The 24,656-nt window shown below is 40.5% G+C and overlaps 2 protein-coding genes and 1 long non-coding RNA gene across 7 annotated transcripts in view; 1 reads left to right on the top strand and 2 right to left on the bottom strand.

Moving 5' to 3' along the window:
• Positions 1 to 153: 153 nt before the first annotated feature.
• Positions 154 to 20,129, top strand: LOC105667364 (thyroid receptor-interacting protein 11). Its single transcript, XM_012359112.2, has 13 exons — positions 154 to 457; positions 913 to 992; positions 2,296 to 2,370; positions 12,193 to 12,354; positions 12,447 to 12,533; positions 12,956 to 13,283; positions 13,356 to 16,109; positions 16,257 to 16,360; positions 16,443 to 16,542; positions 19,198 to 19,279; positions 19,353 to 19,515; positions 19,621 to 19,716; positions 19,787 to 20,129. The coding sequence occupies exons 1-13, from the start codon at positions 355 to 357 to the stop codon at positions 19,940 to 19,942; spliced, it is 4,290 nt and encodes a 1,429-aa protein (XP_012214535.1). The 5' UTR covers positions 154 to 354; the 3' UTR covers positions 19,943 to 20,129.
• Positions 1,270 to 7,959, bottom strand: LOC105667372 (uncharacterized). 2 transcript variants are annotated; one of them, XR_010890219.1, is made up of 5 exons: positions 7,790 to 7,959; positions 5,078 to 5,219; positions 4,719 to 4,927; positions 3,477 to 4,131; positions 1,270 to 1,970 (listed from the first exon to the last, which is right to left on the bottom strand). It is a non-coding gene; the product is annotated as an uncharacterized lncRNA (long non-coding RNA). The 2 variants fall into 2 exon arrangements; XR_010890218.1 differs by lacking the exon at positions 7,790 to 7,959 and adding an exon at positions 6,169 to 6,680.
• Positions 20,117 to 24,656, bottom strand: part of LOC105667359 (rho guanine nucleotide exchange factor 10) — an 18,117-nt gene continuing 13,577 nt past the window's right edge. For all 4 annotated transcript variants that reach the window (XM_067355037.1, XM_067355036.1, XM_067355038.1 and 1 more), the window contains 2 exons: positions 24,311 to 24,625; positions 20,117 to 24,218 (listed from right to left, as the gene is read on the bottom strand). In XM_067355037.1, the coding sequence (XP_067211138.1) occupies positions 22,353 to 24,218; positions 24,311 to 24,625 (2,181 nt within the window). In that variant the 3' untranslated portion in view covers positions 20,117 to 22,352. The remainder of the gene's footprint in view (positions 24,219 to 24,310; positions 24,626 to 24,656) is intronic.

Raw genomic sequence — 24,656 nt, 5'->3', positions numbered from 1 at the left:
TGCCGAATATGGTTTATACGCATTTGCGTTGCACAGTTATGCGGTTAACCTTTGAATAAATCTTTAGCGCAAAAGTGAACAAGAACGCACTCTGTATTTTCTTCCCGACAACTTTAACCCGATCTTCGCTAATCTAGTAATTTCTTGCGCGAAATTTATCAACCATGCAGTTGTAACATTTGTGTATATTTGTGGAGGTTACTACGTGGTACGTGCTGGCATGTTTTGTAATTTGTTTAGTCACAACGATTCCAAATAATTATCATCGCAATGTGTCATATGCACGACGATCATCATCAGTGATAAATGCTTGTGTACTTATTGATACTGGCCAGTTGATCACAAACGCGTAAAATGTCATGGTTTGGTGATAGCTTATCTAGCCTCTCTAATTTAAAGGGACAAATTACGAATTTGACGAGAGACGTTCTATCTGAAGGCATCGTTGAAGAAATAGGTACGTGTAAACATATCGAGATCAAAGCACGATTTGAGGTCTCGGCGTTTTCGTCAGTGCACAATTCAATGTGGAAATAGGTTATATCTGTCAAATGACAGTTCTATTTTACCATTCGAGGGACGAATATCGAAAAGGCGGTTCGCTTGAAACTACCTTGAATTCTTGTCAAACTTATACGCTCAAAATAATTGACTGCAAATTGACGTAATTAACTGCAAAATAGTTGCATTGTAAATTGACGTAAAAAAGGCTAATTTTTTAAATTGCCTGTCGAAGGACGATAATAAGATATTTTCAAACGCAGTTCACACACGCACACAAATTACGGTCAAAAATTTGTTCATCTATTTTACAAGTACGAGTTAATAAAACAATCAAATTTCGCACATAATTAATAAAATTAATAAAATTTTATAATTATGTAATAGTGATTGTTTTCTAATTATTTCTAGATGAACGATCGAAGGCGTTAAAGGAAGCGAACGAAAGATGCAGTCAACTGCAGGATTTGCTCACCACAAAAGATGCAGAAGTAAGTATTTATACATTATAAATTTGTAATTGTTAAACTAAATGCCTAGAGCTCCTTCCATTTTGTTTATAATATTGATCGTATAATACCGCAAAAAAAAATTTGAAGACGGAAGATTGATAGATTCTGAAGCTAATAACTTTCATTAATATATTTTCCATGTTGAAAGTCACTCGGTATACGCACAGATGTCTACCCGTCTGATAAGCGCGAGGGATCACATTGTGATTAGAAATTATTTTAACAGATGTTGTGTTCCCTAATAATCGCGAACGAGTGTAAGGCAAACACATTTCACTTTATCCGCTAATATATTACGATCTCTTTTACATCGTTAAAGATGACAAATATCGCGAAAGTATCGATATTCTGTGGAAGAACAATGAAAGAATGTTTTGGCTTTGCATTTGCGAAAAGAATTTCGGTTGTGAAAAAGTGATGATGAGTAACGCTCTTTATATATCTGACGATGAAACACTTTCTACCGCGTTCAGTCGAGGAGGGGGGGGAGGGGGGGAGGGGAGTGAGAGATACCTAGGGATCGTATAAGATAACGCATTGAGGATCGGAAAGTTGGGCCTCTTATCATAATACAAACGCGAGATAAGAGTGGCAAATGTAAACGCGCATCGCACGTCCTGTATCCACGACGTGCGACCGGACTTCCTTCTGATTGTGTTTCCTAAAATTTAAGTCGGAGAACACCTTAAAGAGCCCAGTCAGTCCTTGACAGCATTTCTCTGCCGAAAATCGTTCCAATCGTCTTTTTTTTTTTTTTTAATTATAAGTCAAAATCTTTGCTCTTTCGAACAATAAAATTAAGCGTTGAAAATTTTTGCCGCCGTGCAATTTTTAAAGTGATTATAATGCGCTGCTATTCCAAATTTATGAATTTTTATTTCTGTCCATGTTCATCCTTGCTCTTCGATATATAGAGCGCCTCAGACCTTAGGAAGCTTGAATTTTATCTCCTACATCCTGAAAAAAATAATGTTAATTTTAATACAGTACAGTTTAAGAATATATAAAAATTGTAAGAAGTATATTTTTCCTCTACTTTTTACTAGACTAATTTTCTACCTTTTGTTTAGTTAACTAATAAAAAGCAATTAAGATCACGTTTAAATAAGGATTAATGCTAGAATTATTGTCGCTTACAGCGCGATACGTGTTGCACACATGAAGTAAAGGGAAAAAGTAAATTAGTATTTCGAAAAAAAATTGCAGTATCCAATAATCTCGGTACAACCTTATAGCGCTTTAATTTTGTAATAGCTTATTGAGTATTGTTTTTTACATATAGATCTCTCTCCTGCGCCGACAGAATTGTGAGTTGCAGAAAACTGTCATTGAGATAAACGCAAAGTCCAAGGAATCGGTAAGTTAATAATCCCACTTGACATAACTCATAATAATTGTTGCGAGAACTAGCAATGAAATGAAAAGCGCCTCGCTCTTAAAATATTTGAGCATGACTTGCCGCGCTAGAGAGTAAAAATATCTCTAAATATTTACAATCGGTATAATTATTTCCGATCGTTAATTGTGTCTTATTCGAGAATATAAAAGAGTAGGAATAATCCACAAACGTGTTTTGCTTGTACTCTTTTTTTTTTTCCTAGCTAGACGCAATGCAACGCGTAAGCACAGTTTTTCGCGATCGTTCGACGTATTGGTTATCACCTTTTCAAATGTAAGAACCACTCCACGATTACGTGACCTATAAACCGCTTACGTTAGCGTCGTCGTGCGCTCACCTCCTCTTCGGTTCTCTCCCCCCCCCCCTTTGTTAACAGTCGAAACTCTCAAGTCCCACATCGCTACGATAATTCATTGTTGCATCATTACAATAACAACGAGAGCGATCCGAAGTCTTTTAGTCACTTGCTGTTGTCACGATTGTTAAAGTCGAAAACGATAACGCTATGTGTGTGTGTGTGTGTGTGTGTGTGTGCGTGCGTGCGTGCGAGTGCGCTCGCGATAACAAAAAAGCTAACCGTTTGGCATTGCCTAGTAGATACAGATAGTACTTGTTAATAGCAAAAAAGTTATTTTTTTTATCAACGCGTAGATAAGAGGTGCTTTTGTGTTTCGCGAGATATAATATCATCTTATCGACAGGATATTGGTTTCTATTATATATTTTCGAAAAAATGTCTAAATATATCATTTAGTTGGATAATCGCGTGTGAAAATTTCGACGGAGCCGGGAGTGAATTTTGACTTCGACGACAATAAAAAAGAAAAAAATAAAACACGATGTGTGACAAAGTTTATAATTATAAATCAAAGAGTGTTTATGTTGAGCTGCGAGATATGTGCCGCGGCTTTGACCTGAAATATCCTAGATTTGTTTTATACTTCATTTCTTATGTGGATCGTACGTGGAGTGTTAGTTGAAAAAGATAAGAGAGAAGGTAACACCGCGCGCGTTCTTGCCCGTTCTTTATTACGTATCTTGGATCAACAAAGGATCGGTCTCACCTCTCGTGGAATGTGTCACGAATTTCTCTCTGAGAAGAGGACCCCGTACAACTTTTTCAACTCCAGATAAATCTTTGTCCAAATGTTCCTTCCTTTTCCTTTAAGTTCACGTTGGAATAATATTATGTCGAATAACGGTTTTTTAATCGTCACAACGGCGAATGCGAGTGAATTATAAATGATCTGAAATTTGTCAATTGTAATTTTTGGGAGTATGTCGGCACTTTTAGAAAAATAGATAGCTGTAAATAGGTAGCGGTGTTGGCAGGAAATTTGACGAAATTTGCTATCAATCTGTCAACATTTGCTAACACCGGAAAATTGAAGTTCGCCAAAAGTTGAATTTTTTTGACAACGCGCGATGGAAACGAAAGCGTGTCAATTTTCTAATTCCCTTGAATTGTAAAGGCAAAATATGGAAGGCACAGAAAGCAGAAGGATGCGATGATTCATGCGCTGTTACGTATACCGCATGAGTGCAGCGCGGTTTAATAGTCCTTGAAGTCCATCGAAACTAACACATCTGTACATTGTAGATTGCGTATCGTTTAAGCGATGGAAATTCTATATTTTTCGTCTTTCTTTTTTCTGCTGCTGTAGAATTTCATCGACGGTGCAATTTCACGACACAAGCGCAAAACAATCGCGCGTGACTCTGAAAAATAATATATGTGCATGTTTATTTCAAAAATAAAATACTATCGCTGCTACATTAAACTTCTCTTGAAGTTTGCGCTAATCTTAAATATTTAAAATATTTAATAAGATTTATTAATTAGATTTCGCAGCAATATTAACGCAAAATCCATTAATTATCTAATTATATCAAATAATGCATTAGACTCAATGGGCGGTATTCATAGTCCGTTCTTATTTCAAGATTATCTTAAGTACTGTCTTAAGATATTATGGTTTTCTGATTGGTTCATAGCATCTTAAGATCATAATTAAGACAATCTTAAATATAAGAACGGACTATGAATACGCCAAATGAAAGAAACTTTCATATCAGGCCGCGTATGCGAATTCTAGGATACAATAAGTTGGCGTCAGCGATCAATTTCGATTGGTGGTCACGTAGCACCCCAGTTTCATTTTCGCCGATAATACTTTCAAGTATGATAAGCGACCGGCGGCTGGGGTTGCTCAGTTTTCAGCACGATAGTGACTATGGCTACTCTCTCAATCGGGTGGCTATAAATACAGGTCGAACGGGCTTATATACGGAAATTAACCAGGTACCATTTGTGCGATAAAGCTCGGCATATAAAAACTTTCGACGGAATCGTTAAGGTTGGTGACAACATTTTCTTCGTTGTTATTATTCGCTTATGATTATTCTCCGCTGTCGTTCAACATTGCTCGCTCGTCTCAATCGATTTTGATTTCGCTCGAAAATTATTTCAAGATACACTTCCTTCAAAATGTGTTGCTCGATTTTCTTCTTACACCTGCAATCAATTTCATTGGTTAAAAGTTCCACAGTTTCGTAAACGTTACGACACTGTAAAGCGTATTTTTAAGAGCGTTAGGCAGATTTAATTATAAAAGGCTTGTGTGTTCGCAAACGAAAACGGAAGAATAACACGTCATTAGAATACCATTAACATAACACTATCCGCGAAGACACAGTTATATGTTACAATTTGTAATCTTTCATCGCCTCTTTTCGGTCGTGCGCTCCAGACTTTGGTCCGCTTCTTCTTCTTGTCCTTCTTTCCTCGAAATCGGCCTGTTCTAATTCTGTAAACAAGAACATTATTGACAAATGAAATATCAGACGTGATCGTAAAGATAAATATTTGTAATATTTTCCCGTCATAATGCGTTCCGTCGTGTCTCGTCGAGCCTGGTCCGTCCTTTCCTAAATTTGTATTCTTATTATTTTCGCCCCAAATATCGGGAAAAAAAAAAAATAGCCTCTGAGGTCTTCGAGGCCGTCGATTCTGCTATAGCGATTACCATAGCGCTCTCGGTAATGTTCTCTCATTTCCTTCAGCTGTGCCCGCAGCGAGTACTATCATACGGGCGCTGATAAAAATGTCTTGTCGATGCCTGCGTTAATAACAGCGACACGTAGCACGTCCGTACGACGGTCGTATTCTAACGGAAAAGGTAGCAAGTCTATTTAGTTACATTGTGCACGTCTGCAACGCGTTTTGCGTCTCGATGAAAAAAATACTGTCACACACTTTCGATATCAAAATCATCTGCGGAGAAGATGGTGTTTTTTTTTTTTTTTTTTTTTTTTGATATTTGGAGCAAAAAACGCAGAATCCACTCGCGATTTTGGCGCGTTACGAGATTCGCAACAGGAAAAAAGTTGCAATCAAGTTTACATTACTATATCTAATCTCAATGATTGTAGTTTAGTAGTGGACAAATTCTGCGATACGGACAGCTAATACGTACTGAAATAAATGCTACAGCAACATTTGAGATGTAATAATTATTATTAAAGATATAACTTCTTATAAATATTATTCTAAATATTTCCTCGTCTTTCCTTTATATCACATCATAGGCAGTTCATTACATTAATTATTATGTAATTAAATATTACGCAAGCATTCTCTCCGCATGCAAACTTTATCCACTAAAGTTCGTTTTTCAGTATTATTTCTAGGGAGAAAGGGAGTACATCTCCGCATTTTTATGAATATTAAATAACAATTATTTCGTCAACATTCACCCGTCCTATTTCCGAGTGGCACGCAAATCCGAAGCGTTTTTCAAAATGTTTTCCGTCGCGACGTTCGCGGGGGACCCGTCGTTTGAGTGCACCGGCATGAAATCGCACATATGCACACTATGCATCCACGCCGCTGATAGTCAGTCAGTCAGTCTTACGTGTGCGCCGTCCCGCGTCCCGCAGCTCTACCTCCTGCCGTTTTCCTCCTCCTCCTCCGCCACCTTCCTCCGGCTTCGTAGGGTCGCTGCTAAGCTGGTGGAAGGTGTAGCCGTCGAAACGTACAGTCGTCCGTCGGCGAACACGCATCGCGCACCTCGCAACGTGCGACGGCCTGGGCGTGCACACCCGCCCGTGGACAACCGCCGTTTCACCTCTGGGACGGTCGCCTGAGTCGCCGCGAGAGAGCCGGATCGGATCGCTCGAAACGTCGTACGTCGCTGTTTCGTGAGTTTCTTGGGACACGGATCGAAAGACTATAAGACGCGAGAGATCGACACGTTTCTCAATTCACACGTAAGTTGGCGATTTTGCGGCAGTTTCTGTTGTATACACGAGACGCGTTAATTCTCGTCGACGAATTGCGGATCGAAATGACCATTTTATTGACCTTTCGATTGAAATATGACGCGATAAATCGCGTCGATACATAAATCCGTCTTCACATTAATCTATGACAATTGCAAAATCACATTTGATATTCGTGAAAAAATGCTCGATCTACTTAATCATTTTTAATATTCAAGGAAGAATGCTAGAAGACAAATTCCTTTTTTACTTATTCTTATCTATTTTTTTATTCCTTTTTTTTTCTATCGCAAAAAAAGAAAGTTCGAATAATGAATTTTGATGTACTTTGTGATGTGATTCAGAGTTACGATGTAAAAAAAAAATAGTAAGACCTTTGCGCCATTCTTTCGCGCGCAAAGCGATGACCAGGCAATTTATTGCGCGCACACATGCATTTTCGCAGTTATGTCGTAACTTTTGCATTGAGTTTCAGCATTTCAGTACGCTTTTTGGCAAGCTTACAATTAATTTCTCTTGCGCAAAAATTAAAATAAAGATAAATAATATCGAACTATTGAAAGAATTTTTATTTTTAATTTAATAAGCGATATCGCGAACTTTCTTTTCCAACGTTTCGACACTCAACATTTATTAATAATAAGATAGCATTTTAATATTCTTATAGAATTAGTTTTTATAGATTCTATAGACTCTTGTAGAGATATCTTTGGAATGCTATCGTCTTCCGATAAGTGTAAAAAACATTTGTGTTTCGTAACTACAACGTAGATATTCAATAACGAAATATGAAATTAACTTTAAGATTTGTTTGTGTAATTCAATGTACTATTTCAGAGAAACTACTCTATTTTTATTATGAATGAAAATAGTGTCGAAAAATGAAAAGGAAAGGAATTTGGAAAAAATTTTAATATGCAAACGTTCTACAAAATGCAGCAAATTGATTTTGGAGCGTTAAAATTTGAGGAGCGAGTGCGATTAGTGTATTCACTTCCATTTGGCTTCAGGTATTAACTACGTCGAATTTGCGCCTATTTCGCTTTAAGCTATGCTCGCGAGTTATCGGTAGATAATGTACGAAGGACAAGCTTACCTATGATTACTTAACCAACGTGAGGCGCACGATTACCTGTGCTGGCGCATGGCGACGGCAACGACAACGTTCGGACAAATATATCGCGCTAGTTGCAAAAATCAGTATGTTACTCATAAATGATAAAAGTCGATACGTACTTATCATATATGTCGAAATAAAACACTCGGGGACACGCGCATATATCACACACGCATGTGTGTTCGATTTTTCGCTGCGAATTTCTCGAAATAGAAAATATATGAAAAGGTATTGAAATGTATTCCGCAGCGACTCGTTAACTCGCTTGATGAGAATCCGCGACACATTTCAAGTAAAAAAATAAACAAATTCAAACTCTAATTCGTGCGTATAGTATGTACATGTGAGCAATTAATATTCCTGACTTTTAATGTCGAATAATGAACGCTGGATTTAAATATCTGGCGGATTTTATAATATTCATAATATGCGTGCGATATATAAAATATAAATTTCCGATATCGCTGTGCAGGACTTGAAAGCTGGCATTAGGAAATTAGGTCCATTGATGTGAAATGAAACGTGCGAGGCGCGTAGAAAGTTTAAAGGATTCTGTAAACAAGTAAAAAGTCGCATTACGCAGGCTATTCATTTCGTTTTCATTATGCGGCGTTTGTAGCTGCATCGTGTCCGTGCATTCGTCGGAAACTTTCGACGGCTCTCGTCGCCTGCATGAATAAACATAAACGTAAAACCCGAGGATTATCTAATATGGACACGTCTAATGCGGATTAAACGCGCTGAAATGATTATCGTCGTACAAACATCTCGACTAGATGATTCCCGCTGATGTCGGCAAGATTAGCTCCTCTCAAGATTTCCGAAGGCCTCGCCGTGTTATTTCCGCCGTACATCCTAAAAAATTAATATTAACAGCGATGTTGACACAACATGCGCCATCCATATTCATTCGGTTAATTCATTCGTTCGTCTTCGCGCAGGGAATTGTTCTTTTACGTGCGCGCCACGTTGGCCAGCAATCAAGAGCGTGGAGACCGCGCGTTCCCGCCGCCAGCGAGAATCCTCGAGAGAAGCAATAAGCCGTCGCGTATTTTCGCTGTACCCGTTGCATGGCGACGAGCTGACTCTCCGTCTCCGATGACCGGCTTCTTACCGCGGAGGAACGCGCTGAGCGCAAACTTCTGAGTATCCAACACCATGAGAGACAGTGTGTTATTTGCGACGCGCGCTGATAATGTCCTCTCCTTCGTGAACAATCCTGTCCGGCGAGCGCGCGCGCGCGTTATAATTATTAAAATCGCGACCGCGATTCACTGGTCGGTTAATTATTAAAAATCGACGGCCTTTGCGAACGCGCGCCACGAGCGTGCAAATATCGAAGGTAGTAAACGTCGATCGATACCGTTCATGCGTTTAGCAATTATATTGCGAGCGCGTATAAATTATCGCGCATATGAAATCGCGCGATGAAACATCCGCGATCGTAGCGACACTTGACACAGGATATTCGACAATGCAAAGGGTCATGCGAGTCAAAGCCGGAAGTAGTAACCTGCGGTTCTCATTCGCCGAGCGAAACTGCTTTCTCGTGGCGTTCGAGCTGCTATTTTAACAGAAAACCTCGCGTTCCCCGCCCCGATTATTTCAACGTACATTGTTGAAGTTGCGAATTTATTTGTCGGACGCTAAGCGATTAAGTTTCTCACTTTTTTTTCCCGCAGCTCTAAATCTACGTTCTCTCTCTCGATTCGCGGAGCGAAATAGGAAAAAAAGTAGGCGCCTGACGCAATGCAGTTGCTGTTATTTATCGGGATTATTTGTTGAACCCTGAACCACGGACGACTCGTGGCGCACTCGGCATCGCGTGTGCGGCTTATATGTGCGCGTCGCGGCCACTTGGTTACGTCACATCGTGGACATTATTATGTTCCTCTACTGACGCAGGTACAATATGCCCGCCACGCTATTAGAGCAGTCTGCGTTAACCTGAAACTCCGCGTAAGCGGAGTGTGTTTCATAACGCGTCGCGAGACATGGAAATACTGTAAGCGATATTCCTTTTATTATCAGCAAAAATGCGTGCGGTGCGCCAAGTGGCGCGGCACGCTCGCTGGAAGGTAAATTCGAATAAGACGCGAATAACACGCCACGCTCCGCGCACGGAATATCTATTCTGTGTATTCTTGTTGTTCGTAGGAAAAAAAAAAAAAAAAACCATCTTCAATCTCCATTAAAAGAGCGTGGATCGTCAAATTTCAATCGCTGCTCGATCGTTCTCGCGCGTGTCCTTTTTCGAAAATGGTCGCCTCTCCGCTCAAAGTGTAAAATTTCGAATCGCCGGAAGAGACATTCGAAAAATCATTCTCGCGACTTGGCGCAAGACTCGAAAATAGATAATGGAACAAACGCAGGCGCCGTTCCGCTTGGAAGAAAGCATATGTTCGCACGTTATATGGCACCATAATAGCAATTTCATTACTGTCCGTATAGACATATAGAGCAACATCTGCGCGCATCGAATCGGCATTAGTGCGAGCGATGAAGGTTCGTTTCTCTCCGTGTAAGGCGACGCGTTTCAGTTCATTTCATTGTTTCTTCCCCGCGCTTCTTATTTTTTTCTTCCGAAAATAGCAACGATAGCGCGATAACGCGAAACGGCACCCTCGTTGATTCCTCATCGCGAGATTACGATAACTCGCGTTTGCATTGCAATTGATAGCAACTTCCTTTCCCACGCTTAGTATCAGGATTGCGTTATCTGCGTGATGCGCGCGACGCATCAAGCACGCACAAGGCGGCACTGCTGTATTTACCGTATAAATATTGGGTACGCGTAACGTTAAATGAGGGATTTGAAGAGTTTAAGACTCGAAAATTGACGGCCGCTGTTACGCGGACGCGTGCGAAACGGCTGGAAGCACTGCTTCGCGAAGTCGCTGTCCGCGGATTGAGAACACTCTTATTTCGATCTCTGATCTCTTCTTTCTGAAACGATGGATTCTATCCGTCGATTTATTCCGCTCTGCTCTTCACTCGCAAACACGTTTCTACATCGGTTTCACATAATAATCCCGAGCGTTGCGCATATCAATTATAATTACTGATTATTAGTTGGGCGCTCCGGTTTTACGTGCATATGCATCATCGCGCGCTGCAACTCGATGAAAAACTGACATAATACATATATTTCTGCCGAGGATTTATAAAACGTTGTCGCAAGCGTTTGTATTATCGGACATCTCTCGCGCTCGTCACTCCTTAACATATCGGTGTGTGTAAAACGGAGAAAAAAGAAGCGGCCGTAACGGGAGGAAAGGTGGAGGCTCTTGTCGTGAGCGTATGCAAGTCAAACGACGCATTATTCCTTGACCTGACCCAACGAAACCTCCTTTCATATTCATTAGGATCGTCCCACTTCGGCTCGCTTCTTTGGACCAACGAAATGCAACGGCACGATGCATCGCGCTAACCGATTTGTGCGGGGAGGGAAAAAAAATCACTTATAAACGCGACGGAAGTTGGAACGGAGATTTTCCACGCGATTCCAGCGCGGCGATCGGCGCGCAATTTCGACCGTGTGCGCGGCTTTTCTCAAGCGCGTTCAGGTGGCGAGGACACCGAGAGGACACGCCGCCACCGGCGGTCGATTGCAAAAGAAACATGCATGATATAACGTCATTATTTGATTTGCTAATACGCTAATGCTAATCTGTTAATGTCGCTAATGCGCGCGGCGGATCGAGGAATCGGAAGATCGCGAGGAGCGTCGTTTCCTGCGCCACTGCGTCTCGATTCCTCCCACCCTCTATCTTCATTCAAACTTTTCCCGTTGAATAAATTTCGTCCTCCGTTTTCCTCATTCTTTTTCTCTTTCTCCCCCCCCCCCCTCCTCTTCCCCGCCGAACCCCGGGCCGGGATGAGGCACGTCAGATAAGAGCCGATGCTTTATCGCGCGTACAAGATCGTCCCGAGGCACAATAGCATTCTCCGAGTCGGCAGGGTCGTATGCATAACACCTATGTGTTCATTAGCATTTCGACAACGTGCGTCTCTTTTTCGTTCACCTCGAAAAGATTCCCCGTATCGGTTACGCATCTGCGGCGGAATGGGAAACGCCGATCTAAAAAGCCGTTCCGTCGCCCATTTTAAAGACAAACGAGAGACTTGCGGCCGCGGGAATCCAATTGTCCCTCCCCCGACTTCCTCCTATTTATTGAAGCCATCTGGCTGCGTACCCCAGGCGCTCCGCAGCGGAGGACTAGGCACAGACTAGCTACGAATTGACTTTCAAAATTTATCTGAATCGGAGAGCGGCGCGCACCCACCTTGGACCGCGTTCAAGATTCATAGTCGTGAAAAAGCCTGGCCGGTAAATCTATATCGCCGCGATGTATATTTTCTCTTTTTTTTTTTTGTTGCAGAAAGAACACAGCGATGACAGCGACGGGGTGTTTTGGGATCCGTCCTGCGTCGACAATCGAAACGCGAGGAGTCAGAATCATGTGCGCCAGCTCCAGGAACAGCTGGCTCAGGCCACCGTGAAAGTGCGCGAATTGGAATGCGAGTTGAAGCGAATTCGAAAGGTAATGATTATCACACAACAGTTTTCCCGCGGCGAACCCGGCGATACAAACGGTAGAGGAGTTTAATTCAATTGCGTGACGCATCCTTGCAGGACGATATTACCGATGGACATCAGAAGGCAGAGGTTGTACGGGCGAAACAGGATATGATGAACCGTATAATACAGATGGAGGAAAAGGTATGGCGCGCCACATCAATTATGTATTTGTTACATCGTCCATCCATTTCTAATTGTGTAAATAGGAAAGAGTTCACAATCGTAACAGAATTGGGAAGAAGGTGATTGCTCATGTAAGAATGAATCATAAATAAAACATAAAGTTGTGTCATCGAGGAGAGAAAAAGAAATATTCTTCAGGAGTTAAATGCTTATTTTGAAATCTTAGAAATTACCTGTTAAAGCTGATATAATCTACCAAGTATTGATTTCCAATTTTCTTCTTGTTAATTGCGTCGCGATCTTTCGGCTGCTTTGAACAATTTTGCCTCCAAAGAATGTAAAACTGAACGAAACCTAAACTGAAATTAAATTCTTATTAAAGAACTAGAGATTATATTTTCTCATGACATTCATTATCGATATTTGGGATATTTTCTTAGACCCGGGAAGCGGAAAGAAACGCTAAACATATCCAGTTAGACGAAGCCAGCCTTATTCACGATTTTCGTTCGGTGATATCGAAACTGAATTCACGCGAGAAATTCGATTTAGTCAGCGGAGCGCTAAAAGCTTTACAAATCGAAAGTGAGACGCATGAGAAGATTAAGGATCACGAAAAGCTGCAAAACAAATCGAACGACGCGATCGAGGAACTTCCGTCTAACAAAGAAGAAATATTACAAACAAGAATAGAAGAACTTAAAAATGAAAATAAGGATCTTTCGAACGCCATGGAAAAATTGGACGAAGAGCATGCGCAGTCGATTGGTAAGTAGTAGTTATTTTTATATACTAATGCTCGTAGGAAAATCACAGTAGCATACATTTCTATTTGTGCAGAAAAACTGCTGTCACTCAAAGAAGAAAGTAATAGGAAACATCACTTCCTGCAAGATGCGTACGAGCAGCTTTCCACAGATTACAATAAGGTCCAAAAAAGGACAATCGAATTACAAGCAAAACTCGATGAAAATGCCCGTGCGAAATCGAATTGTCAGTCTGCCCAAACGGATAATGTAGAAAAATCGGACCAATACGCTCAAATAACGCTTCCTTCTCGAGAAGACGTCACGGAATCGAGCAGTATTAATGATATCATTGAGAAAGTTCAGATAATTTTGAAAAATCACACCATAAGCAGCATCGAACCGGACGAAACGATCTTCGAAACCATCGCGAAGCAGTACGTCGACAGTAAGTGGAAATTGGACGTTTTGGAAAGGAGGATAACGGAGATCATTGGAAATTTCAAGGAAACCGAGGAAGTGAAATTCAGCTTGCAAGAAGAATGCGACGAATTGCAATCTCATATCGATTCTCTGTTGCTGGAGAATCAAGCTTTAGTTAATCAAGCTTTAGCTAATCAAGCAAAGTCGAACCTGCCGTCTATCCCCGAAGCGAGCGAAGAACGAGTAGCTTTTTTGGAAATGGAGGTCGAAACATTGCGGGAGGAAGTAAAACGCCTCTTAGCCGAAAACGAGAGGATACGAGAAACAGATCCAATCTCGTCCGCCGCGCAAAACAAAGAAGCGTCTTTGATAAATCACAATAATTCGCAAGAAGATACGAATCGCCAAGCGCATTCGTCGAGGAAAAACAGAGAGCTTCCAGTACTTTTGGAAAAGAATGAAGACTCGAACGAAGACGGGATGTTGTACGAGCAATTGAAACTTGATCATGAAAATGTAACGCGGGAATTGGAAGCGACGGTGGCAGAAATGAAATTGTTAGAAAGTAATATTGCATCTCTACAGGACACTGCGCGTGCATTGACGGAAGAGAATGAAGATTTGCTAGAGAAAAACATGCATTTGGACACGCGACACAATAGGCTTTTACAAGAACGTGAGAAAGAACAGGAAGAAAATAGTTATCTGTTGAATGATTTGCAGAAACAGCTTGATAGAGCCGCTCTCGTGAAATCCGACTTGGAAAATGATATCTCACGTAAGGAACGAGAATTGGATAAGATGCTGCTGGAAATTAATGGGAAGCAGCATGAATTGGCAAAATTCAATCAGGATCATGAAATATTAAAAAAGGAGAATGAATCTTTGTCGAAGCAATTAACTGCCACGCACAATGAATTCTTGGATAAGATAGAGTTCTTGAACACAGAGATGTCGTTGCTTCAGCAAGAACATGAAGATTTGAAACAGGAGATGTCGATTTACAAGGACGAATTGTCGCGAACGAAAGAGAAATTGCGCCAAGTGCAGGAACATTGTACAGAATTGGAGAACGAACGTCACGCGTTAAAGGCGCGGTGCGAACGGCTTGAAGTGGAAAAAGGGGATGTCCAAAATCGAGCGACGGAAGCGAGAAAACTTGAAAACGATCCGGGTCTTGCGACATCGCTTACGGAGGGATTGAGCACGCTACAAAACTTTTTTAACTTCGAGTTCGCGGGCCAAAAAGCAGAAATGCTTCATGCTAAAGAAACGCAGCCGAAACAAGAAGATATCGCGAACTTATCTTCGGCAAACATAGATAAAATTAATACAAAGGTACAGATGGAGGAACAAGTTTCAACTGCTCAAGACGATTTAGTCAGAACTACGGCTAAATGCGTGGAAGAAAAGCAGGATTTGGTATCAAAAGAAACAAGTGCGACATCTAATGATAACGAGCGACAAGCGCTTGAATCCATCATCGATGAAGAAAGACGAGAAAGAGATATCATAAAAGCGCACAAGGAAAATCTAACACGGGAAATTACGCAACTACGTAGCGAATTGCAAACTACTTTCGAGATTGATAAGCTGGCGGCGGAGATGGCTAGAAAAACTATTGAAGATCTTTCGCATCTCTTACGAGAGAAGGACGAGAAGATGAGTGTTCTACAAGGTGAAATCACACGTGCGAATAATACTATTATGCAACTTTCGAACGAACTCACCATAATTAGAAGCCAGAAGAATGAATTCGAGCAACTCATCTCTATTAAACATAACGAGAGTTTGCAGTATCAAAATGAAATGCAAAGGATGGTTCAACACATAAATGAGCAGGGGGCTCACATCGAGCGGTTAATTGCCGAGCAAACAGCGAACGAGGCACGAGATAAGGCGAATGTAGAAGAACAACATTCGAAGAGTTTACAGAAGAGCTGCAACAACGATGATCAAACTGCCGATCGCACCGTGCAGAGCGGCGAAATCGTGAATAAAAAATGCGACGCCCTGGAGGCGGCTCTGTTGCAGGAGCAATCTAACAATAGAATTCTGCAAAACCAGCTTACCGAAAGCCAGATCAAAGAAGCCAATTCCGCTAAAGAATTAGAAAGGCTGCGAACACATTTAGTCGAGATCGAATCGTCTTACACGGAAGAAGCCTTGATCTCCGAAAGAAATCGCGAGGAATTAGAGGCGAAATTGTTGCAGGCCGAAGAAAAGGTGAAAAGTAGCTCGACCGCTTTCACATCGGCGAATATTAGGGCGAATCAGCAGGTGGAAACGTTGCAGCAACAAATAGCTCTAATTACGCAACAGAGGGACCAGATACAGGCGAAGCTGTCCGCCGCGGAAGACAACATTATGCTGCAGTCCGCCTCTTTGACGAATTTGCAAATAGTTTTGGAGCAGTTTCAACAAGGTAAACTATAGTTACTCGACGCATACAAATTTCATATTACACTTATCGTTTGTTGATTACGTGTTAGCAATGCTCGTCTCTCTTCATAAATGTTATACACTCGTATTTATAGTCCAACATTCTTATTACGTGATGTCAAACTTGCAGATAAGGAACGCGACGTCATATTGGCCACAGAAAAGATTCGATCCCAGCTCAACGATTCATATAGGAAACAAGATGAACTTTTGAAAGAAATTTCAATTCTCAAGGTTTGTTCGTACATTTTGCTCGCCCAACAATCGAATCGAATTTACTTTCTAATCGGACTGTTGCATGCACGTGTGCTTACAGCAACAATTGTCTGAAGCTAAGGAATGCTTACAAGCTGCCTCTAGGCTAAGCGAGCAGCTTGAGAAAAAGGACGCGCAAATCGAGCGATTCAACGAAGAAGGTAATCATCCTCGAAAGTTGCATAGTTTTTTTTAGCATTTTTTTTTAGCATTTTTTAGCACTGTCTGCATCTTGTTTTTGACGTTTATAGCATGATTAATGTTTTTAAATTAAATCGTTTCATGCATCATGTAAAAAATAATTTACGAGTGAGTTTTTCTCACCATCACGTATAAGGCTGTTTATATATATATATATATATATATTTTTTTTTTTTACGTAATTCCGCTTCTATTTTAACACATTGCGGTTAACCGATAAATCGAATTGCGCGCTGCAGCACACACAAATATAATCGATAATGCGCTGCATTTTGTGTAAAGATATAAATTAAAAATGAAATAATATTCTATGAAAGACATGAGAATAAATTGTGTCGATTCAATAATATCATTAATGATCGGCTGCGTAAATTACGACGGCTCTGTGTGTGTTAAATCTTAATCTTGATAATAATGAGAAATTAATCGCGCTCTGCAAATGTATAAATCTCTATAATCAAATTTTTCTACTAAATATGTATGAATTCTAGAATATGATAAATCAGGCAAAATTTAGTTCATAGAAGTCCTATTCTAGTTTATAGATAGTTCTGAAAATCCTAGATTTTGTATTTATATTTTTGCTCTGCAAATATTTTTACAATGTAAATAATATCAAGTATAAAACATACATACACATAGTATGTAAGAAACGCTGTAATATCAAAGAAATCTTATAATATAACGTAAGGCATGATATGAAAAGCACAACAAAGCGTGCATTGTCGAAAAACGAACGAATTCTTATGGAGTTCTCACGGATTGATCAGTGTATTCGCGCTCTGTGACTAATCTGCGAAAGCAAAACACGTACATAATCCGGTGATGTAGTCAAATATCAGCTGGTAATTCTGGGATTGTTACAGTAACCCAGGATTCTTGCTGGTATCTGGCTACGAACTGGATCATCGCCTTTGCACACTCACAAATCACGTATTGGTTGGTTCATGCAATTTGCCCACTGGTGCTGGTACCTACGTTTCTGCACACATGCGAATCTCTTTTTTCTCCCCCCCCACTCCCCTTGGTGATTTTTATAACAAAAAGCATTCAGAAAAAAATAAACAATTCATCAGTGTTGCGCTTTCTTTTACATATAAGAAATAACCATATTAAGAGTATTTTCTGTTTTCCTTTGATCGAATCATTGTTTCCTGTTTTATTATTTTACTACTAATTGTTAGCATAATTATTTGACAGTATATCATAGAACCGTAGTAATTTCATTCCTACATATTCATATTAGCAAGTTTGTACGTTATTATCTTGCATGTAGTAGGTATTATTTTTTGTCGATATTTTGGGGGAGATGCAGTCATTATTTTAATATAATTTCATCGCCATGAGCTGAAATGCATGCAAGATAGTAGTAATTATGAAATATTAGCCATTATTTTTGGAAGCTGCTCCACATGTTTCAACATCGAATACACCAGATTGCGTAAAACAATCATAATTACACGCTAATTGTAATATTAAATTCGATAGAATTGTCCCAAAACAATTGCCACTGTCTTATTTTCTTTTCCTCGATTAATGTACGATATCATGTTTTCAAATGATGCTAACAGATTTTGAAATATTAATTCTACAATTCATCACTTAGCCGTCTCATGAATTTTTCAAATATTTCGAGAGTTGATCTCTAAATTTTAAAATTGTGTATGTGGCCATTATAATGGGACATTCTATATATATACTGCAACATGTGTTAGTGCATATACAAACACAAATATTGAAAATATTATATATAAACATGAATATGTATAATTATAATTTGGTAGCGATCGCGTGGGTAATCTCATGCGGTAACTGTGAGTGTGTAGATAAGAGAATCTCATATTACCTCGTGGGGTTTCCCACCCGTTACCGTGATTCGTCAAAATTATAAACTTTTTAGTCAGAGATCTCTTTTTCCTATATATCGATCAGAAAAATTGCTCACTTTCACTTAACTGTGGTGCTCAGTTTATAGCATGTCGTGTAAACTTAGTCCCTGTGCACAACAATTCCATAAATCTCGAAGGAACCTTTATATGTAAATAAGGGTGGCGATAAAGTATTGTATAAGTTGTCCCCTCCAAAACTCTGTTGGAACCCGAACGTATCTCTGATGTGTAACTGGAGTACGGATACATAAACTAAAACGGCTTCTTTAATTCTAGTGGCATGCGCGCAACCTTAGTTTCGTAGAACGGCATGATAAAAACGAAGAATGCAGCATGAGCAATTAAGACGCAGGCGAGAGTATTGCATCAGGTACTGGTGTGATGTCGAGGCAACCAGTACTTGTGTTATACTTACGCTCGTGCCTTTCCGAGCTACCACAATCCGTCAACCTTACAACGATGGACCGCGCATGGTGTATATAAAGATCAGAAATTTTCTAATCGACTTGTTTTAATTAGGTATCTACAGTCCCGTAAAAATTAAGACGGAAAAACGAAAAAGAAAACGGTTCCCCGTAGATGAATGCATTATCCAATTCTTTTTTTTTTTCTTTATTTTCTCACTTAGAAAATATCGTAGTTTAAAAAGATAGCTCTTGTAAATTATTTTCTTTTGTTATACATTAATGTGTATACAATGAATATATATATGCTATACATTTCTAGTTGCACGATTGACGGAATTGCTAAACTTTGCCGACCAGAAAGTAAAAGAAGCGGCAGAACTCGACGAGGGAAAAGTCGACAAGTGAGTAGGAAAAATAACATTTGCTTTGAAAGAAATGGAAAAAAAAAAAAAAATATCTGGAAAATTCTTGCAGAACCCTCGTCAAAAATCTTCTTTTGGGTTACTTGTCTTCCGCTACGTCGGACAAGTCTTCGATACTCCGGGTGTTTGCCAACGTCCTGGACTTTACCGAATTGGAAAAGGATAAAACTGGTTTGAACAGCCTTTTACGCAATAACGGCAGTGCGTCTTCAAAGGTACATTTCTCTCACCGCTTATTGGCTGATCAATATTTGATATAAAAAATTTCCACTTGTACAATTCCATCTGCAATTATATTCACGGTACGTGTAATCTTGCAGGATCAGGAGGCGTCCCTATCGACGGCCTTCGTGAGATTTCTGGAAAGTGAATCCAAGCCAAAGCCTCAATTACCAGCTTTGCCGATCGTGAATTCAGTAAGTGACGATGTTCGCTAATTATTCTCCGTCTAAAAGAACGCCGTCTCATTATGCCCTATAATTGCAGTCTCCGCGGCCGGGATATAACAAGCAACAGTCGCAATCCACGTCGTCGGCGCAATCGACACTGTTGCTGCCGAACGTGACTCTTCCAACATTCCCAGACTTTATTCCAGCCAGAAATACAGGATCTATTTTGAAGGAGGTGTTGAAGGACAGTTGATATTACACATTATATTGAACGTTGTACAAATAACATTAGGGATTATATCAAGCTGCATTTTATACCAATGTCCACGATGGCGAATGTCCACTCTTAATCACCTTGCAAACGAATCCTGTTATTTAAATAAACAATTATAATATAAAAATCGCATTAAATAAATGAAAGATAAGATTCTTACTTGAAATAGTTTTTTTAATGTAGCCATATAATGTTACAATGAACAAAAGGTATACTATACCGCTGCTCTCTCTCTTTCTCTCTCTCTCACTCACTCTCTCTCTCTCTCTCTCTCTTCTCGGCAGCAAAGTAACAAGATTCTCCATTTATAACGATATGACACAACATCGTACTATCAGTAATAAATACATAGTAAAGTTTCGTTGTATAACTAACGCGCGTGCTAAGAGTATAAATACAAATTAAGACTATGTATTTGAACAAAATTAGTGTACAAAATATAAATCTATTCAACGGTTTCATAATACATACACTATCATCATCCTACGAAACATATGTACATAGACCGGCTACTTTTCACCGTACACTCGATCATATCGGTATCAAAAACTGGACAGCATTAGGGTTTCATAAAAAATTAGATTTTTTTTTTTTTTTTTCTTTTCATCGAATAACTGAAACTATAAATTTTTCAATAATTATCACAAGGGGCGAACAGGCAACAGCCGTATATAAATATTCTTTTTCTTTCTTTAATTACACCCATGCTGCTGGAGTGTACAAGCTTTTCGTATGATTTATTCCAAGAGATCCACTGAAAAATTCTAACAAATATTTGACAACTTTCATTAATTATTTCCTCACAATATACATCATCACGATATCGCTATAAAGAATATTTCTGAACAACAATTTGTATTTCATATGTAAGCCTTGTTAATTTAAATAATAATTACCATAAAAATCAGATGATCAACTTCTATCCGGTCAATGTTCACCAAAACTTGTAAATAATGAGATTTTAAGTAGCTTTTCTGGAACGTTGTGGATAAATGCCCTCAGTTTTACTAAACCTCTTCAGCAGAACAAAGATCAATGCAAACAGTAATCTCATGAAACTGGATTTTGTACACTACTGCGGATATAATGCACATGCATTATATTGTTTTATATCACATGCATCATAAAGCTTTCCATAGGCGAGTATCAAATATCAAAACGATTTTTCATCGATCGTGTCGATAGTTTCAACCTGTACAATTCGGCATAAAACCGTATTGTTAGTTACAGTTTCAAAACAGTAAATAATTGCCCAATGAAATATTGCGGTTAAATTTAAATCTTGACCGATGCAAGAACGATGCAGAAAAATTACCCCTTAGAGCTGAAATAATGCACATGTAAATTTAAAAAAAAAAAAAATAATTTCGATATAACCGCATAAAACTGGATAATTCTCCAATGCTTCCATTCGGCTATTTTTCCCTGAAATTAATATGCATCACGATAGATAACGCATATAGGTACGAAACAATTGTAACAATTGTTTATAACAACGTGGTAAAATTTCTAACAGCACATCCGCAGGACATGCGGTGAATATTTCGCATGTTAATGCACAGTCTTAGCCAACCAATTGTATTTTAATTAAAGAATAATCTGTTAGTTAATCGAACATGGACATGCGTGCGCTGTGCAAGCAAAATATTTCAGCAACAAGTACTCGTACGATGAATTATTGATATGAAACGTTTCACAGTTTCCGTTTTTGTGCGCGCGCGCGCCTTCTCGGGGAGATTTTGTAACTTTATCACATGTTTTATCATACATTAACGAGATTCATATAGCATCTTGAACAGATATAAATTTCGAACAATTCACATCTAGAAACGATACATCGCAATCGATGCGTTATACATGTATCGCATCGAAATGTTGTCAACTATTTTCCATACGAGACGGAAGCATTTCGCTTTCGGCGTGCAACAGTATCCAGCACTCAATTCATATTAATCTTGTCGTGCGCTGCAACGATTCGTATATTTCAGTCTGTTTATTTAATAAAGCGTTATCCTTCCCGAGAAAAGTTGATTTTTAAAAATCATGCGTAGATTAAAGAGTTTCTATTAAATAATCCAGTAATTGCAAGGGACGCTCTAATGCACATCTCGATTCTCATCATTTGAAAAATAACAAATACATCACATACAATCGAAAAAAGAAATGCGAATATTTATTGCTACAATTCTACGTAATGAAAAAAAACTGATCATAACCAAAAACGGTCCATTACAATTACCAGCAATTTCACCTAAAGCGTTAGCAGTTCCACGGAGTACTCTTTTGGTCCAACTTTCCGATACTACAATATACATAGATATCAGCGTCAAAGATTCGCTCCTTCGCACCGACGTCGACGTACAACGATAAGGCCTAACGCGATCGAATATCATAACTTCATCTCCCATAAGACAATATGTGCGTCGTTGCTGTTCGGATCTTTGAACGTGTAGGTCGTTTTCGAACTCTTGTCAATACCGGACTGCGCGTGGAGCTGCCTCCAATTGATGTAGCCGCGTCCGCCCATCAACGTCAAGACCGTTCTTTTAGGCTGCTCTATCTGCTGCATCACTTTACCGTTTTTCTTACCGTTCGCCTTAACATTACTCGCGGACGTCGCTTCTAACGTCGATTGTACACTATTGTTAGTTGCAGAGAGGTCATAGGGACCGTTACGACTAGCTATACTACTATTACGCGATAACTTTCCAGTTTTTAATGATAAATTCTCTTCCGATCCGGAAGACGTGTACAGAGAGCTGGCGTGCGAGTCCACCGACCAATTGGAAAGATCCAGTGACCTGGGCCTAGTGATTTTCATTTTTAATCTACGGTCCAAGGTACTCACTTTATTTGGTATCGCTGCCAATTCCGGGTCGCTTCGCCTCAGCGTTTCGTACATCGGATCTATGCCCGAACTGTTTTCGTTTTCATAATCTTTCACGTACATCAGTTCGCCGTAGAGCCCGTAAACGTCGCAATTCTCGCCGGAGCTCTGCGAGCTGGAAAACGAGCTCGACAAGAGCCCACAGCCGGCGCCCAATCCTCTCGGCAGCGTCTTCGATCCTCTGTACTCGTACTCCTTGCTTCGTTTCCGTCTCAGCATCACCGGGCTTCCCGTCAGTTGTTGCTTCAATTTCAACAGGTTGCTGCTCGCCGAAGAATCCAAGCTCGTTCTGTCCCGTCCCGATCTTTGTTCCACGTCTCTCGCCCTCAATTGTACATTTTCGTCGTCATTGGCGCGATCCTTCGTCGAGTACACCGCGCTCTTCGTGTTTTGTATCGCCAGCAGGAAAGTGATCGGACCGAAGTGAGCGTGATACGAGATGTTGACGCGGCCGCTGATGATGGGCACACCTTCCAGACGCGGTAGCGGAATCGTCAAGCTGATTCCCACGTTGGTGCCGACCCACAGTAGGCCCTTGCACGCCAGCAGCGCGGTGACCATCACCGCGGTTTGATTATTAACAGCGAGAGTGCTGCCGCACGAATTCGAGGGGCTGTTCATCTTCGTCACTCTCAGCACATTCGACGCTATATTGATGTCTTGTAAGTGTTTGAACGTTTCCGTGTGATAGAGGCAGACTGTACTTGAATTTTTTAGGGCCACCCAAAGACCGACGCCGGAATGCGCCATGAGTTTCACATTGCCGACGTGTTCGTGCTGCACGCTGAAGCTCTTGGTGATGTCGCCCGAAGTAGCGTTAAGTACCCACACCTTCTTGCCACAAGCGGCGTAAACCGATGTGTTGATCGGCATTAAGCAAGAGACGGGATCGCTGCCGAATGAGATAGCGAAGGGATCTTTGAAGGACCAAGTGCCGTCGGCTTGTCGCTTGAAGAGCAGCAGCAGGCCGGTGCCCAAGGCGACGAACACGTTGTCGCAATGATACTTGATTTCTGTCACGGGTCCCGAGACGGGATAACTGCCGATCTCCTCCTCCTTCTCGGGCTCCGTCGCAGCGTAGATTATGATTTTCCGAGAATCCGTGCCCATCCACACGAGATCACTGGCGAGCGTGGTAAGATCGCTGGAAACCCCTTTCACAAACTCGATGGCGCTCACTCGAGTTTCGACCAGATCGAAGGTGGTTATACGTTTCAAAGAGGTCGCCGAGGCTGTTGTCGATTGGCCGAAGACCGTCACGTGGCTGGATATGCCATCTCCTGTGCATATCCACAAATAATTCTGACTTCTACCGCGTCGCCTCGTGAGACGCGAATTTTCGACGGAATAATAACAACCGCAACGTACCTGCAACGAAAATCGCAATGCGAGATTGGTATAATTGGAAAAAAAGCAATGATATACGTCCTCTCTAATAATATCCAAGCGTGTCGACTTACTTCGGTCTGATGTTGCGAGTGATACACGGCTTGTGAACTAACGAAAAGCGGCATTTTCGTGGACGGTCTCTGCTCTTGTTCAGGTACTTCCCACGACGGAGAGTTATTGGGATCCAAAGCCAGCTGCGCCAATCTAAGCTCGGTTATCCAGTCCTTCTTCACCAGCGGATTTTCAGTTTGGAACGTGTACATCTGGCCCTGCTTCGTGACTAGTTGCAGGCAACAACTATCGGCCCACACCATGTCCTCGTCTTTCTGCTGTATCGACATTTGTATCGATTGCAAAATTTGCTTCGTAGTCTGAAGCGTCATCCCCTTTAAACGCAAAATTGAAAAATTACTTAGT

This window comes from Linepithema humile, chromosome 5, assembly GCF_040581485.1.
Source record: "Linepithema humile isolate Giens D197 chromosome 5, Lhum_UNIL_v1.0, whole genome shotgun sequence".
In the NCBI taxonomy this organism is placed as follows: Eukaryota; Metazoa; Arthropoda; class Insecta; order Hymenoptera; family Formicidae; genus Linepithema; species Linepithema humile.
This window is presented reverse-complemented; position numbering and strand designations above follow the sequence as displayed.

Coding starts and splice junctions, on each gene's coding strand:
- LOC105667364 (XM_012359112.2), top strand. CDS start 355: ATGTCATGGTTTGGTGATAGCTTATCTAGCCTCTCTAATTTAAAGGGA. Junction 993..2,295: donor TCACCACAAAAGATGCAGAA/GTAAGTATTTAT, acceptor TTTTACATATAG/ATCTCTCTCCTGCGCCGACA. Junction 16,543..19,197: donor CGAGCGATTCAACGAAGAAG/GTAATCATCCTC, acceptor ATACATTTCTAG/TTGCACGATTGACGGAATTG.